Raw genomic sequence first — 17,017 nt, forward strand, 5'->3', positions numbered from 1 at the left:
GCTCTCGAAAGCCACAGCGCCCCGAAAGCGCGCGCCGTGACCGGGAGCTTCGGGCCGGCCGTGGGGCGCTTCCGCCGCCGCCGTCGCAGTGGCGTGGCCGTCGTGATGGCCGGGGGCGGCAGGGGGGCGGACTGGACGCCGGCCACGCGGGCCGCCGCCCCGCTCCCGCCGGCGGCCGGGGCCGAGGTCGCTCTGCGGGGCCCGAGGGCAGCCCCAGGCACGGTTCACGCTCCCCGCGGCCTTCCGTCGATCCCCGCCAGCTGAAGGGGCGGCCGCTACGGTCCCGGGGGGGGGGGGGGGGGGGGGGGGGGCGGGAAGCGAAGCGCAGGCTGCGGCCGGGGCGGGGGGGAGGGGAAGCGGCGAAGCCCGGAGGGTTCCATCCCGGCGTTGCGCCCGCCGGAGCTCTGGAAACAGTCATGAGAGGAAGCTCTGAGCTTTATTCTCATGAAGAACATTTTTCTTGTTCTCGCAGCATTAGAGGTTAACGCAATGTTACTTCTGATCTCCGCTAGATACAGAACCAGTCATAACCTAAATGCAGTCTAACCTCCCCAAGAGACAGATTCTCTGCACGCAATGGGGAATGCCGCAGACGGCGCGTTCGTGCAGACGCCGCTTGAGTTATGGCGTCTTCCCGAACTGACCTGTGGTCTGCGGTGCTTTGCTGAAAGCTGCATGTTCTCTGGGAAAACCTCTCCCACAAGGCTGCAGGAGAAGGAGGAAGAGGCCCAACAGAAGTCCTGAATGTTCAGACTGCTTTAATCTAAAAGGTAAAATCAAAAGCTCCAAATGAAATCACACTAAATTCTGGACCTTCCAACACCTTGCTGCTGAATCCTACTGAACGCTGCTCTAAGGGTGAAGCTTAAGGCGTTAGCGTGCTCAGAGATACACAATTCCCCAGAAACCACCTTACGTCAACTAAGAAACTAAATTCAAACTCAATTCTTTGCTTTAAAGTTCCTTACGTTCCTTATTATCCCTGTGTTTCTGCAGGACCTCCTCTGATCCTCAGTATGGAGGGGCTGCACAGGGTTGCAATACAGGACTCTGCAGGCTATGGCTGCTCTCCCTCCTGTAAAGTATGCACAACAGATTCCAGTTTGTCTCCTGGAGAAGATACCAGAACTAAGTGAAAGCAAGGTAATTACAAACAGGATGGAGGCATGGAATATTTTGGGGGGAAGATGGTTTAGCAGCTGGTGACTGTAGCTTCCAGGTAGTCTATCTTGACTTGAGGGTATCCATGCATTTGCCTGAAGCAAGCAAGCATGTTAATTGCATTTCAGTTGCACACAAGCCTCTGGGAGTTACTCCTGCGCATTGCTAATACCACTGCCTGCCCGTTGCCTAAAACCAGTAAAGTTGGCCAACTTTACAGATAAACCCTTCTGGTGTGGAGGAAGTTGTCTTAATCCCAATCATTCTACTAATCCGGTTTACCGAGTACCCCGCAGCAGATATATGTGAGCAGTAGTCAGCTGTGGCCCAGCAGTAGAAATTTCCTTGGTAGGCTCCGTCAAAGCCAACACGTTGTGTATCAACGCTGACTGAAAAAAAATATTTCCAACTATCAGGATTTTTTGTGGAGTTGGCAGCCATGCTCTGTAAGAGGAAAAATACTGCCAATCAACCCTACCTCTGTCAGAAGCGTGAAAAAGGAGGTTTATTTGTATGTTGCAATAATTGTTTCTTACTGACTTCTACAATTGGCATTGGGAGACAGCAGGAAGAACCGGAGCCTTTGTTCAGAGCTGAACCATGAGGGCTCGGGAGCTTGGGGACTGAGCTTGGGCACAACTGCTAAGGTAGTGAACAGCGGGAAGCCTGTGCATTCATCTATGTGTTAAAACAAAAAGGGGAAATTACAGGAACTTGGTGGTATAGGTGGTAAGGATATAGCTTGGATTCAAGTGTTGTTTGTACACGCTTTCAAAAATTCTGGCTATGATAATATTTCACACTACTTAGTTGAGTTTCGTTCTGCTTTGTAATGTTGCCTTATGAATTAAAAATGTGTTAACCTTGTTCTTTTGTGATGCTCTGAATGCCAGCACTTGCTTCTGTGATCATTTATTCACGCTTCCTTTGACAATAACGGGGATGGTTTTCCACCAGTTTACAAAACTTGGGCCTGTAGCTTACCATCTACTGTCAGGTGGGAAGAACACCGTGCGGGAGGCACCGGCAGGGCTCCCTCAGGTCAGCGGGCCAGAGCCCACCACCGTGAGCCCGGTCCCTCTGGTCAGCGGTGAGGGCCCTGGGTCGGGCCGGGCCCGGCCGGCTGCCACCCGCCGGCGCCTCAGCAGCGGGAGCGCGGGGAAGCCGGCAGCCCCCGGGTGCCGACACCCTTTCGGGGCCGCGTCCCTTTCCTCGAAGCGGAGGGCCGGCCGGTGTGTGCGCGCAGAGCCCGCCGGGCGCTCTCGGAAGTCACCCCGGCAGCCGGGAGCGGCCCTCGCCGCTGCCGGTGATGGCAGGGGGAGCTCCCACCGCCGGCCCTGGGCTGCCCCGGGGCTTGACAGCCTGAACAAGCGTTGGGGAAAGGGAGACGCAGTGGGGAGCGCTGAACCGGAGGCTCCCTCCACAGCCTTTCCACAACGCGGTTTAAAATTCTTAAACCAAGTTGCTAGCTGAGCTTGCGCTGCTGAAGAACTGAAGTCACATTAGCTTGCACTGGAGCTTCTAGTTGCTAGCGTGATAACGTATGGCCAGCAGTGTTCTTTTTACAGACTTCCTATGCACCAGCATCTTTGATTCCAGCAATAATACTGGAAAGAAAACCAAGGCAAAAAGCTTGGACTGTTTGTAATCTGTTCTGCTGACCCAGTTCTGTCAGCAGCCAGGATTAAACCCTGTCAGCAGAAGTCTGCTGCTGCTACCTGTGTATCTTCAGCACTTTCATCTGCGTGACATGTTCCAGAGACACATGGTTTGTAAAAGCTGCTTCATTTATTTTAGAGAACTCTGCTAATCTGAACATAACAGATTCCTCGTTCCTAGCTTGCTGCCTTCATTCTTTTGTCTCCTTTCATTTATCAGTGCAGCAACTCACTTTCATGCTTTTCTTCATCCCCTCTTTTCTAGTTCTGCTTTTGCCTTTTCCCTTGTGAGATGCCATTTTTTCATTTTAGTGTATATTTTTAATTGGAATAAATGTATTGATCACACTCTTTTCCTATCCAAATGCAAAAATGGAGAGCTAAACTTTAAATAATTTTTTGCCACAAGTTACTTAGGCAGTGTAAGCTACACCATAGACTGCAGCATATAGCTTACAAAGTTGAATGCACATTTATTTACTATACGCTGTTTTTGTGGCATATAATAAAAAGAAAGATACATAACTTAGGATTCTGGCTTGAAGCAATGTGAAGGGTAAAAGAGGAGTTCATTTCTTCATCTCAGTCTACCCTTGCTCTTTCTATACATCACTCCTTTCCTGGTTAGCAGCTGGCATGTACACAAAGGCAAGTACCTTGATTTTGCCTTGATGTGCTGTTTGCATAAATGTAGAGAATAACAAGAAAATAAACACCAGTGAAAATAAAAAAGCAGAGCCAGACCAAATACAGTGTTTGGCAGCTGCTGACTTAAAATATAAAATGAAATTTTTATCACAAAAAACCCCCAAAGCTTTCTACTTACAGGCTACTTAACAAAACCGAAAGTTCTCAGCACAAGAACTGAGTGCCTCTGGAGCTGGCCATTTCAGCAGGCCAGTTCAGTTGCAGGACTTTCAGGATGTGTCATGACAGTTTTTGGTGAAAGAACGATAATGATGCTATTATCTTCTAAAGGGTAACACAATCACCCTTTGAAGCTAATTGGAGGTGGTATGCTGACCTACTGAAAGAGCAGGGCATGGCCGTATTTAAGGCGACAGATTTTTAGAACTTCTTTATCCTTCTTTCTCTAGCATTAATGATCAAGAAGTTATTCAGGCAAGTATTTTTTACTTACGTATGCAAGTTACTTGTTTATTCTTAAGCAAAACTAATTTAGCTAAGAACAGAACTGCTGGGTGCTTTTGTATTAAACAGCTGTTCTCAAATAGCTGTATTTAGCCTAATATTCTTATTTTGCTAATGAAAACTAAGTTTAGAAACTGCTTTGCCACTGCCTTTTTTTTTTTGCTAGCATGAGTGATGGTGTTGAAAATCAATCTGCAATTCTTTTGACAATAAAATGGCCAATATGTTTACTGACACTCTAATTTCTTACACTGTGGTTACTATAATGTATTGTTAATGTAAAAACCACTGCAATGAACTTGGTATTCGTTAAAGAACGACCAAGCTTACACACTGAAAAAACAGGGAATACGGAGAATAAGATAACATCTTAAATGTAACGTCTCTTAAAATTTTAGTCGGGGAGGGGGGGGAGCATTTTAGAAAGATCCAAGGTACGCTAACCCCATAAGCTGCCCGAATCCATGTGTTGTCTATAGCAACATTAGCTTAAAAAAAACCAAACCCACAAACATGTATATAGAAGCATATATAATACAGTAGATAGCTTAACTGACAGCTTGGTAGACATGTGCATTCCAGCTTGTACGCCAGAAATAGAAAACTGAATGTGAAAGAACAGAGTGAAGACATGGCCCTAAACCTTCTGTGGACACCCACAAAAATGGATACATTCTTTTCCATCTTTCAAACTAGTTCTATGGTACATCCATGCCCAGTTTGTTGAAAATGGTTTGGAGAGAGTATGTAAGGCCAGGTTCTCCAACCTTTCATACCCTGCATTGGGACAGGTTACTCAGAGTTTGAAAGTGAAGTAAAGGTATAGATTTGAATGAGACACTAGACAAGAGGAAAGAAATCTGCATTAGGACTTTCTCTGCTTTTGGGTGGGTGCCAACATTAGGGAAGAATTTATCCATTTAAAACTGATCCTGCTTACTAGAATTCATTTTTCTCTCAAGTAGTTACTAAACTAATCTGTGTTTTCAATTTTTTATGTTCCCTCTTGGATAACACAGAATAATTGTTTTGGCCTGAAAGTTTCATCACTGCATTGCATTTGATTTTTGATGGCAAACTAAACCTTCTGCTCTTGAATTTCTTAGCAGCATGACCACTACAGGCTAAAGCAGCTCTTATCAGTTCTAGGTATCTGAAGTTGCTGTACGTGTTTGAAGTCTTGTTGGTGTTACTCAGTTACGATGTCACAGTGCCTCCATAATCTAGGTATTTTAACTTTCTCTGAGCAAAAGGTGAAACTTCTGTACTCTTAATGGCTTAGGGAAAAAGCCCTATGAATATTTTCACTAAGTAACATCAAAAAACCTATTATTTGGAACTGGAAACATACTCTAATACTGAAGCAAAGAAGAGCTAGCATTTACATGGCAGGAGGGAATGAAAGATGAGTGATAATAATGCACCGATGTATGAAAGACCTTGCATCAGCAGATGTGATACACTGATTGCATGCTTTTTGACACTATCAAGTGGCATTTTGTTTAAGTAGAAAGAAGAAAACATGTACTTTTTATTAATCACATTTCTTGTAATTCAATAAATAGCATTTCCAAAGCAAGGTACTTTTTGTTACGAGAACTAGGAATTTTGGATTGAACAGTGAGACAGTAACTTCTTCTTCAGAGGGACGCAAAACCCCAAATCCCATAATGCTGTCCTCTTACTGTACAAAAGTATGCAGAAAAATGTTACAGAAGAGAAACATTACATGCACTGTGTGCACCTACCCAAACAAATAAATTGCTTGTATTAAAGGGGTTGGTTTTGTGTTTGTTTTGTTTTCATATTTTTACTGTAAATGAAATACCTCTCTGATTCCTCTATCTTAAAGAAACTGGGTCAGTTGAGGTACTGAGTATAGAGGTACGCCCATTCCCTGGTGCCCAGATACGCTGTCATACACTCAGATCCTCTGAGGGCCTTTGTGATTTATCATGGTTGACTTATGAATGACTGTCAGAAGTGTAACTTCCACTTTTCACCACACAAATGGACAACAGTGAATACTAGTTTTTAGTGGGAAAAAACCCCTGAACTTGAGAAGACCACAGCAAACTAGTCAGAGGGAAACCTGAGGATGAAATATTTTAAATAGGAGCAAGAAATCTCCCTAACTTTTATGACAGGAAAGATATTTTTTTAAATACAGTTGTGCTATTTTTGTGGCTGCAAAAGTGTGGAAACGAGAAAGGGTGGCATTTCCTAATGGCGCTTGCTGGGGAAAGCCATGATCAGCATGTGAGGTTCTATTTCCAAACTTCTAATTTGAAGGGACAAGTACTAGACTCTGCCTGTTTCAGTGCAGTTTGATTTAAGACAATAGCAGACTTGAAGCAGTTGTAACTACAGCTTTGTATTACACAAAGAGCAAAATCTTCTCATATCACAGCTTCCTGGGTGAATGACCTTCCCTTGGACTTGCTGTATTTCCAGTACTCCCTGGAATAACAGATAGACTGTAATTAATTTACTGGTGCATGAAATGCAGAGACTGGCAGGAAAGGCTTCTAAAGCAAAAAGCTTGCTGTATAATCATATTAAAGCTAACATGACAATTAAGTTGTGGTAGTGGTATGATTAAAACAAACTGTAGAAACCAAAATCAAAGTAACATTCCAGGCATGACTGATGACCCCTGGCATGTATAAGAAAGGGAAATACACGAGTGCTTTCATGAAATGCTGAGAATGAATTCAGACTTCATCTTTAAATACCTTTCTAAGTGATACAGAAATTACTGTTCACAAATGGTTTTTGTACTGAAAGATACTGTCATATGGCAAATGAACCCTGGGTATCTGGGAAATGCAGTGTAATTTAGATAGTTTTTAAAAACTCTTTAATCCATAAGTGATGGGATTCTGCCACAACTGCCCTTGAGCAGTGCCTTTCTCACAATTTTTAAATGGTTAAATGGCTCAAAGTAACGTGAATGCTCTGGATTTAGTTTTAAAATTACTCTACAAACCTGAAAATTTTATAAACAGCTGTTATATATTATTTATATTTACATAATATATTGGCCTGTATATTTTTTGACACCTGAAGTAGGCTGGCAGCTGTTAGTCACAAAGTATTTGTGGAAGGAAATCCACCTCCAGCTTACTGGCAGTGACCAAGGATTTTAAAGATTGAATGGACTCAAGAACTTGTTTATCTTCAGTGCCAATATTTAGCACAGACCTAAAGCAATGTTGTGACACAAGAAGTGTTGTGTTGGCACTTCCTAAGAAAGGTGGCAGAAAAAGCAAAACTGGAGAATGGGAAAAGAAGTAAAGAATGGAAATAGTTTATCCAACAAAATAGTTTATCTGAAGTTTTGTAAGGATCAGGAACATGCTGTGAAAGTCAGAAGCCACATTAGTAGATGGAAAAAGGTTATCAGAGTGCCTTGCACAGTTACGGTGTTCTACAAATGCATAACTAGAGATAAAGACAAAGATGCTGTTAGGCCTTAGGAAACCCCTGAACATGAAGGGGAAGATAGAGGAAGCAGGGAAGGATCACAGTCTTAAAAGGGAGGAAGTTTCATACAGGGTAAAATATGGATGAGAAGTGTGGCCTACTAAGGTTAGTAAATGGCTGTGCTAATAAATATTGGTCTGTAACAATCAGACTGTGCATAGGTCATTCTGCTTTTTTGGGGTGGACGTGGTCTGTGATGGCAGTTAGCTATGGCTCTGTCAACATAGTTAAGGACCAGAGATCGCTCTACATGCACACTGGCTTTCCCCAACATATGATGAGGCTGGAAGCAAGAAATTTTCTAATAATATACCTTTCCCAAGATCAAGCATCCCTTCTGCCAGGGGGTTGCTTACATGGGCTAATACTCTCTGCAGCTGTCTCCTAAGCCCGTTCCTATTTAGGTCTGATAGCTACAACTCTGAGCCAACTGAAAAGCCATGCTGACTGGCTATTTAGCCAAAAACTGCCGGCTGAGCGGAGAACACTGAAGACAATAGAAGACGACCTCTTAATCTTACTATGCACTAAACCAAGATGTGGAAAGACTTAGTATTGAGCACAGTCATATTTCGATACTATATACAGCTTGAACTTGGCAGGTGGCTTATGCACAACTAAAGCATGGAAGCATGGCAAATTTGAAGAAAATACAACACAGACTTGAAAGAGGCTGTTCCTCTGAAGCACCAGCTTTATTTAACCAGGTCAGCTCACAATTTCTCCCTTCACTTTATATAGTGTCTGACATGACTTCAAGAAATGCTATTATGACTGAATACTAGGAATGAGAGAAAGGAGGAATAGCTTGAAATCGGGGAAAGCAAACACCTTGAAGGGAGAACTAGGCAGTGTATCTTCCCATAAGGGCTTTGATTAACTTCCTTTTTTCTGAGGCATATTGTAGAAAGTTCACAGGCAGCTTCCTTTCTATCACAAATGATACCAGCTATAATGACTCTCTTGAAATAGCTCTCCTAAAACAGCTTTGGGCCTCTCTACAGCTAGAAAATGCAGACGATCTTCAAGCACAAGCTTGGTTTCTTGTCTTTCAGCTACGTACCATTAAGATTGTCCATTTCTGTCTGATAATAACACTGGGCTTCTTTTCTTTTATGATTGTATAAAACTTTGAGTGGTCTTGGTAAATATGATCCAGCCTCTCTGGTTGTCTTGTCCTGTGACCCAGTTGGCTATCCTGTAAATTCTGTTAATAGCAGTCAAATCAAAGCCACTCCCTTAATAGTGAAGCAGATTCCTGCAGCTGTGCCCTTCCTGCTAACCTAGGAAAGGTAGAAATGCTTAACGCAATCTGAAGGTAAAGTGGATGACAACTTTGCACCTAGTATTATGTCGTTTGATTCATGGTGAACTAACCTTCAAAGCAGTTGAGCACTCTTTTGCTATTTGTACTGTTTTTCCCCTCTAAGTGTAAGTAGTGTCCAGCTAGGCTGGGTTTACAAAATAACCGACCGAGCCAGTTTAGAAAAAGGCCATGCCTTTCCCTGTAGTGAACTAAAACACTTAATGCAGTGTTTGTCCTGTCCATAATGACACTTTGCAGTATCCATTTGCTCTGCAACATGATTCTACAAGCACTTCATTTGAGAGACGCAAGCCTGTGGAAGTCTCAGATTTGTACTGTGATCACTGTGTTCTCTGTTAGTAAGCAGTTACTAAGACTGGAAATAAGGCTATTGGAACTATAGGAGCCTAGGAAAGGTTCAATATGCCTCAGTGTCCTCTAAGATTGTGATTTTTGACTTACTACAAGTTAATATGCAAGCTGTATGTACACCTGGGATGCAGTTACTTCAAAGGAGCTACAGCAAAAAATGTGTAACAAGCTGGCATTCATAACATTAAACGTTACATGAACATGAAGTGGATTTTGCAAGTATTTCAGAATTCAGAAGCCATTTAGTATCAAAAGGAGATTGAGAATTGTTATATATATTTTTACATTTAAATACACTTTTCTATATATATAAAAATTTTTTAAAAATTAGCTTTCTACAAACATATTATAGATTACCATAGTTCTTGATCACAGACTATAGTCAAACTTCTTCACTTTATAGCTGTTCAGTCTACGTGTTCTGGAGATATGATCAAGAATAACTTGATGAAACAAGAGTTTATATAATTACTTTACAAGAGAACTTTTATTTAACAGTAGACTTGTCTCAGTAAATTAGGTTGATAAGAGCAACTAATTTCAGCACTAATGGAGCAAAGTACCTGAGTGAGTTTATGACTTGACTTCAGTTTCTTCTACTTGAGGTAGTGTATCCCAAACTGGTTCCTGAATGTGTTCAGGTATTTTCTCTATCTTAGTCTAAAAGAAAAGCAAAGCAACCATTTATTATACCAGCTAGTTAACATCTAACTACCTTGCTTTATTTAGTCTGGTTTGAGAGATTTATCAGATTAAAAATGCCACCTAGTGGCATTTTCAAGCAATACAGCCTCTTTACAGTTTAATACTTTGGAAAAATGTTCCTTCCAAACCACACACATTTCCTCTGCTGACTTTCTAAAGACTTCAGTAGTTATTGGTACTTGCATCAGGACCTAGCCTCATAACAGTTAATAGTGTGAGGTGGAAACTTACCTTTTTTACTTCCATGGCAACCCCTTCAGGTAAGTTCCGTTGAACGTACTCCAAGTAAACTGCAGCAGTACTACTTGTTAGGTATTTTAACTAAAACAGAAGTAATGTTTTTTTTAATGAACTACTATTATTAATACTTCAAACAGAATAAAAAAAAAAAAGCTAGCTTGCCCCTCTCTAGTTCTTGCTATGGGACCAAACATCTTACAGGAAGGCAGGTTGCATAATATTGAACAGAAGCAGTTGAGCTGTACACAACTCTCATGCAAGTATAAAGTAGTTCACAGAACTGTGCATACTGCCTGTGACCACATGCATTGATTATGATGGAAGTGGTGGATCTTAACACTGCAGGTATCATTAAATTAATTACAGGTTATGCAAGAATCACCAGCTTTTGAATACTCTCAAAGTTCAAGTTGCTTATAAATCCTGCTACTCCAGAATTCCACTGAATTACTGATTTTCTAGTCTCTCCTGGATGGCAAAAATAGTGCTTACAGTCTGTGGGCAGCCATTTGTACTCCACTAATGTCTGGGGACTTAAAGCAAAGTCCTATTTTGCTAAGCACTGTGCAAATATACAGTAAGAAACCCAGGAGCCACAAAATGCTGGCAGTAAACCTTTCTTCTAAGAAAATCAACCACAGCTGCATTCTAAACCATACAGAAGTCTGTGTCATCAGCCATAAAGCTAGTGGTTTGTATACACTTCCTTTCTGGTATTTCCCCCCCACAGTTTTAGTTTGCCACATGATGTTGCACAGGGCAAAAGTATGCATGTTCAAAAACATCAGACAAACCCTTAGTGACTGGTAATGACAATGATTTAGCTGCATCTCCCGCTGTTCTTGAGAAAGCTCCTATCCCACTGATTCTTGGAAACCAAGAGCATAAGACATATAAAGATAACCCTCAATTCTACCTTATTTTTTAATCATTCTTTCAGCTGTTAAGATGATGGTCAAAATCAGCCTTTTAATCCAAAAATTATATAGGCTGTACATTCAGAATAACTTGAGCTGTATTTGATGTACCTAGGTCAGCTGTTTTCTGCTATTGCCTGCACTCTCCTCCCCAACCCAAGTAAAGAGGAAGTTTGTGTTCAGTCCTGAGTTAACATCTTTGAATTGTGCACCTAGAACACACTGTTTTGGTTTTTTTTTACATCCTTCTTACCTCCAAACACATGTAATGTGTTCTCATTTCATACTGAACTCTGTGCTTCTTGTAAATGTGTACAGATTTTAAAAGTGTCAATCGTTCTATCTTCTTTGGAGGTTTATGTCTGAACAAAGCACAAAAAGAAAATTTCATTTTATATCAAGGATGCTAATACAAATTATCTGAAAGATTATGCTGAAATCCCTGTTCTTATTTGACATTTAGAAGATCTGCAAGAAAGTATTAAACACTGGTACAGTTTATTATTAACCCACATGGGCATGGTTAATACTCAGGTATTAACAGCATTCATTCAGGGAAGCTAGAGCACTGACGACTGTACTTAAGAGTACTGTCAATATCCTTCATGTAGTTAAAATGCACTTCTACTATGGCAGTGCAGAGTGTAGAACTGCTGCTGCCTTCTCATCACTGTGCTGCTATCTACATGGTTTAGTGGGCATGGATGATGGTTGGACTTGATGATCTTGCAGGTCTTTTCCAACCTAAATGATTCTATGATCTAAGAAGTGTTAGATTTATAATCTGAGAAAAAAATGTCAGATTACACCTCTTTCTTCTGAAAAAAAGAAAATACTTCTAAGCACAGAACCTGAAGAAGCATCTGATACCACATCACTCTACAGATCAGTTACTTACACTTTTTCAACAGAGATGCCAAGTTCTTTAGCTGCAAGCACTGCAAAATATTCATAGCTGTCCAACACAGCTTTATCGTGGCCTTTAACTAAAAGGGACAATCTCTTGTACAGTGTTTCTGGTTCATCTGAAATAGATACCTGCATTTTTAGAGAAAGGACAAGAGTTACCACTCCATGTTCTCCTTTATTAATACATGCACGGCATATTTTCTTAGCCTGTGCGCCCCACTTATAAAAGAGGAAAAAAACCACACGCTGTAGCTGCTTATTTTAGTTTATCTGCAAGAGGCTGACAGTATTACCTTGATTGACAGTTCTCACTCTTATCAGGGAAGGCAAAAGTGTGAAGAGATACCTAACTTCTGAATATTTAGGTAAAATTCCTTGATCAGAAAAGGAAAGGGAATGCCAGATAAATATAAGGAGGACAACACTAGCAAAGGCAAGAGTGAAACTCATTGCTAAAGCAAGTCTGGAGCAGCAGTATTTGTATTTTAAATAGCAGCATGAGAATATGTGAAATTCTCAGACTTTGCTTGTGTAGGGACAGTAACTAGAACCTTATGGGCAGTTACCAGAATTCTCACTTTACTAAGTCAGTTATAAGGCTACTTTAAACACAGTAGGCTTCCCCAGGCATATTATCCTTCATATTTGTCCAGGTAAAAGTTTATGACTTTCAGTTAGAGCTTCAATTTCTTATGGCCTGGGCTCACTGATCATCTGAAAAGCTTTGATGTGTCCAGGAAGCACCAATTTTCCCACAGGTTTACTCCCAGGCAGTTTTAGCACAGTAAATCCAGCACGTACCACACATGGCAGGAAGGCTGGGTCTGCACTGTAAATGTAATACTACCTATAAGATTTTGGCTTACTTGCATGTATTATACAGATTGAACACGTGCTTTTGAAGTCTGAGTCAAAAATCAAAGCATTCAGATTCTAAAAGCAAGATATCTACCACATGCCTTCATGAACTTCCCACTTCATCAGCCTTAGGCTCCCAGCTTCCAAGCCAAAGGCCTTAAGCTGCCTAAGCTGCTGCAGGCGCTGAACTGAATGTGGCCAAAAAGCTGGTATTTCATGAGTTACAGCTACAAAGAGAAGGAGGAAAGTGAGTAAGAGGCAACTGTGAGCAATAGAAATCTTGCTGGAAAAAAAAATCTCAAATACCAATAATCTAAATTGTTTCTTTCTCTACAGCAAATTTGACATCATTAAGACAGAACTTTAAAAAGCTGCAATAAAGGAATTCAAATTTTTCTGTACACCCTCTTTATTACTAAGACAACATACAATGTATCATTATAGAACACTTACCAAAGGATTAGTCTTAGGCTCCTGTGTATCAACATGGGATCCAGCCAGCCGTACTCCCATCAAGTTGGAGTTTCTAGAAATGTGGCAATAGGGAAAGCATAAAATAAGTTGTTAAAGTTGGATTTTTTTAGGGAGTGTGGAGGAAAAGCAGAAAGAAGGAGGGTCTTTTATACTTACGGAAGAAAACACTGCTTTTGCATAATTCTGCTTGCATAATTGGCAGGAAAAGCTGATCCCTGTATAAAACAAATAGGTTATGGGGTTATTTGACCCAAACCAGAAACAGGTTTATTAAAGGTACTTTTTTGCATGCTAGAGCATAACACATTCCTAGGCATTGATCTGCCAAACTAGAAAGTTTGCTCTATTGGGAAACACAGGAAATCAGGAACATGGAAATGTATTTTAGTATACAATAGCACCTAAAAAAAGGAACACAGTAAATGAACAATGTAACAGTATGCACTTATTATTAACGAGGCACCTGAATAGCAATCACAAAGCTTTTTTTTTTAGCAGAAAAATATATTTTGTGTGGCATCAGACTTCATCAAGTGACACACCTAAGTAGGACTTGCTGTTATAAAAGCAATTGAAAACAGTATCCTATACATGCAAAAATTCAACCTCTGAATTTAACTGGAAATTTCCTGTTTTTTCAGCAGAAGTTCCTTGTGATTTTGAACACTTGTTCTTTTGAAGAGAACATTTAAATAGAAATATATCTGACAAGTAAATGAACCATATTTAAAAGATAACATGATTTTTCTGTGTTAAAAAGGGAATACAACTGTTAATCAAGATGTAACATTACTGTCTTTCATACCAGAATAATCGCTCCTTTCTGAACGTTATGTGGCTTCTAGCTTCCTTCCACTAATTCTTAATTTGGCAAAGTTATAGACTACTTGAGGGGAAAAAAAAAAAAGGAACCAGAACTTTTACTTGCTTAAGAGAAACTCAGGGCTGCAGCAGAATGCTGAAGCAAAATTAGCTACTTATCCAGCCCCTTGATACTCTTATTTAACAGATGCTGGAATCATAGCTTTAAGAGAGAAGACAGATACCCTACTCATCAGTTATGTAGGTGACTGTATAATCAAAACATCAGAAAACAGCCAGAATTGACACTTTTCCAGGTAATCTTAATTTAGTCGCTCAAGGATGCACGTAACTAACTATATGATGTTATTAGGTCCCTAACCTTCTCCAGTACGCATTATACATTAATTACAGATCAGCAGTGAATGAAGTTGTTTCGTAAAGTAATTTGCTATTTGTCCTACAAATTCTGCATCCAACAAGGAAGATGACTGTAGTAAGAGGCAGGAGAGTTTCCAGTTTACAAAGCTGACTGTTGTTTGGAGAGCATAGCTGAATGTCTCCCCTTAGGCAAGCCTTTCAAATCCAGATGTTCACACATAAGCACTGGTGTTACATTCTGAAGTGCATGACACAATAAGCAACTTTAGGAGCACTGAATATCTGCCACTATGGTTAAGGACCGTTCAGAATGTTTCAAAGTTCATGTTGAAAAGTACTTGATCTTAATACCTAAAAATAAAAAAATATATCTGATAAAATTACCTTGATATTTGCACCTCAATTCAGTATCTCTGAATGAAGTCAGAGTACTGCCTCCCTTTCATTTAATGCCAATATGAAGTACACTAACATCATCACCTGACACCACTTCAAGGAGCAGATAGGCCCATGAGCATAAAAGACTGTATTCAGTGCAAGGCTTAAACTATGTGTGCAAGTACATGGCACAGAACCTGACCTCAGATGACAAATGTAAGACTACTGACTGGAAACTTAACTAGAAGTTGTACCTGGTTTTGTTTTTTTGTAGGTATGCAGTCTCTGCTATATATTCTTTTACTTCTAACTGCTTAACCTTGTAATATGGAGTTGTTATTGCAAGGATATATACACTCATAGCATACTGTGTTATGTGGTTTTGGATGCAAACATTTCAGTCTTCATGTAATAAAAACCAATAAAACAAAACACAAAACAGCAGAGTTCTATCCCACATACTAAGCTCTGCAGCCTTTACAATATTCTATTATTCCCACCACATGCTGCCTCTTTTTGTTATTAATTATGCAGGTATGCATCGAGGCAAAAGTTTTTGTAAAATAAAGGTGTTCTGTGCAAGTTTTGACAAAATGATATGCTGAGTAACTCAGGTAGTAAAAATAGCATTCAGCAGGCAGTTAAGTATATTTTAACATCTTTTTTCATTCTCCGATTTAAATATACTTGACACACTCTTGCTAATATGACCATCATAGGAAGTGGAAGAGACGCTCAGACTGCAACATAACAGAATTCAATTTCCTGTGTGAACTAAGGCCTTGCACAAAACAAAATTACACCTTTTCTAATGCAGAATAGTGTTCATTTTGTTTGGCTGAGAGATTCTGAAGTACTCAGGAGGAGACAGATGCCCAAAAGGTAAGCAACTCCAGAACACAGCACATAGAGTTTAGGGCTTCAGAAGATAAATAGGAAACCCCCAACATCAAATTTTCTCAACTTGAGAGAAAGTAATCACCCTTCAGAAGTCAAAACCAGTATAAAACATCGATAATGTAAAAAGCTTTCCTAATTTTTTTACGTTATAACTTCGAGAATTGAAACTTTAAGACTAGAAACAGACTTGGCACACGACCTCCAAACCCAAGTCATCTATTCTTCATCATTCCTTACACGCAGAATAACCGCCGCAAAAACAGGACTGCAGGAAAGTTTTGAGGACCCGCTACGCCGATGACAGCGGGCAGAGACACAGCCCCACGATGGAAAACCCCAGCTCTCCCGCAGCCAAGAGGAAAGCCACCGAGAAGGGCAGGCCGGCTCCAATACAGCTCACACCGGGGACGCCATACCGCGGTTTGCACAGCGCCGAGCACCGGCCCTCAGCCCTGCGCGGGGACCGCTGCTCCAGCTCCCTTTTTCCTCTCCCCTCAGCAGTGAAGACGCCGAAGGAAGGGAAAAAAGAGATGAAGGAGAACGGGCCTCACCCGTCCCCTCTCCCGCCACACATCCCACCTGAAAGAGCCGCCGCCACAGCCACCCCGCCGCCATCTTGTCCCCGCCCCAACCCGCCGACCATAGCGAGCGGCCCGGAAGGAGAAAAGCGGCTTCATCCACCGGGCCCACAGGCGACCCAAGAGCGCCCCCGCCGCCATGGCGGAGCAAGCACCCCCGCTGAAGCGGAGGCACTGCGGCGCCGTCGGGCAGGGCCGCGCTCGGGGGTGGGGAGACGAGTTGGGAGCTCGTATGGCGCCGGACGGCGCCATACGAGCTCCCAACTCGTCTCCCCACCCCCATCCCCGCCTCCCGCGAGCGTTGCCTCAGTGCTGACCGACGATGTAACGGCTCTCCTCAGCTCCGCGCGCGCCCAAACCGTTTCCCGCCAACGGTCGCCCCCCCCCCCTTCCCCTCACAGACGCTCTCCGGCCCGTATTTCCAGGAGAGGACACCCAGTGCCGGAGGGAAGAAAGGAGGAATTGTTAATTTTTCCGACCCCGAGGCAGGGCAGGTGACATTACTTTTTTTTTTTTTTCTGAAGTTGAGAGGTAAAGGGGGTTTCTTCAGCTTTCTCCCCCTTTCTGAGAATGCTTTTTACCACAACTCGTTCTTACTAAGAATACTCATGTATAGAGGTGAATACATTTTTTTTTTTTTTTTCTTTTTTTGCATGGAACGAGTCAGGAATTCTTTGAAAAACAATTACACATGAAGCTAGTTTTCAACCGTCTCCCCCCTCTTAAAAGTACTTTAAAAGA

At 41.6% G+C, this 17,017-nt stretch overlaps 1 protein-coding gene across 3 annotated transcripts; it reads right to left on the reverse strand.

The window, feature by feature from the left end:
- Positions 1-369: 369 nt before the first annotated feature.
- On the reverse strand, positions 370-16,338 carry MRPS10 (mitochondrial ribosomal protein S10). 3 transcript variants are annotated; one of them, XM_075042786.1, is made up of 8 exons: positions 16,278-16,338; positions 13,395-13,453; positions 13,218-13,290; positions 11,896-12,035; positions 11,251-11,359; positions 10,072-10,161; positions 9,699-9,795; positions 370-763 (listed from the first exon to the last, which is right to left on the reverse strand). In XM_075042786.1, exons 1-7 carry the CDS (start codon positions 16,311-16,313, stop codon positions 9,709-9,711), a joined length of 594 nt encoding a protein of 197 aa, XP_074898887.1. In that variant the 5' UTR covers positions 16,314-16,338; the 3' UTR covers positions 370-763; positions 9,699-9,708. The 3 variants fall into 3 exon arrangements, with proteins under 3 accessions (XP_074898887.1, XP_074898886.1, XP_074898888.1); XM_075042785.1 differs by lacking the exon at positions 370-763 and adding an exon at positions 5,500-6,431; XM_075042787.1 differs by lacking the exon at positions 370-763 and adding an exon at positions 6,438-9,556.
- Positions 16,339-17,017: the final 679 nt, after the last annotated feature.

The sequence above is a fragment of the Buteo buteo genome, chromosome 12, assembly GCF_964188355.1.
Source record: "Buteo buteo chromosome 12, bButBut1.hap1.1, whole genome shotgun sequence".
Lineage (NCBI taxonomy): Eukaryota > Metazoa > Chordata > Aves > Accipitriformes > Accipitridae > Buteo > Buteo buteo.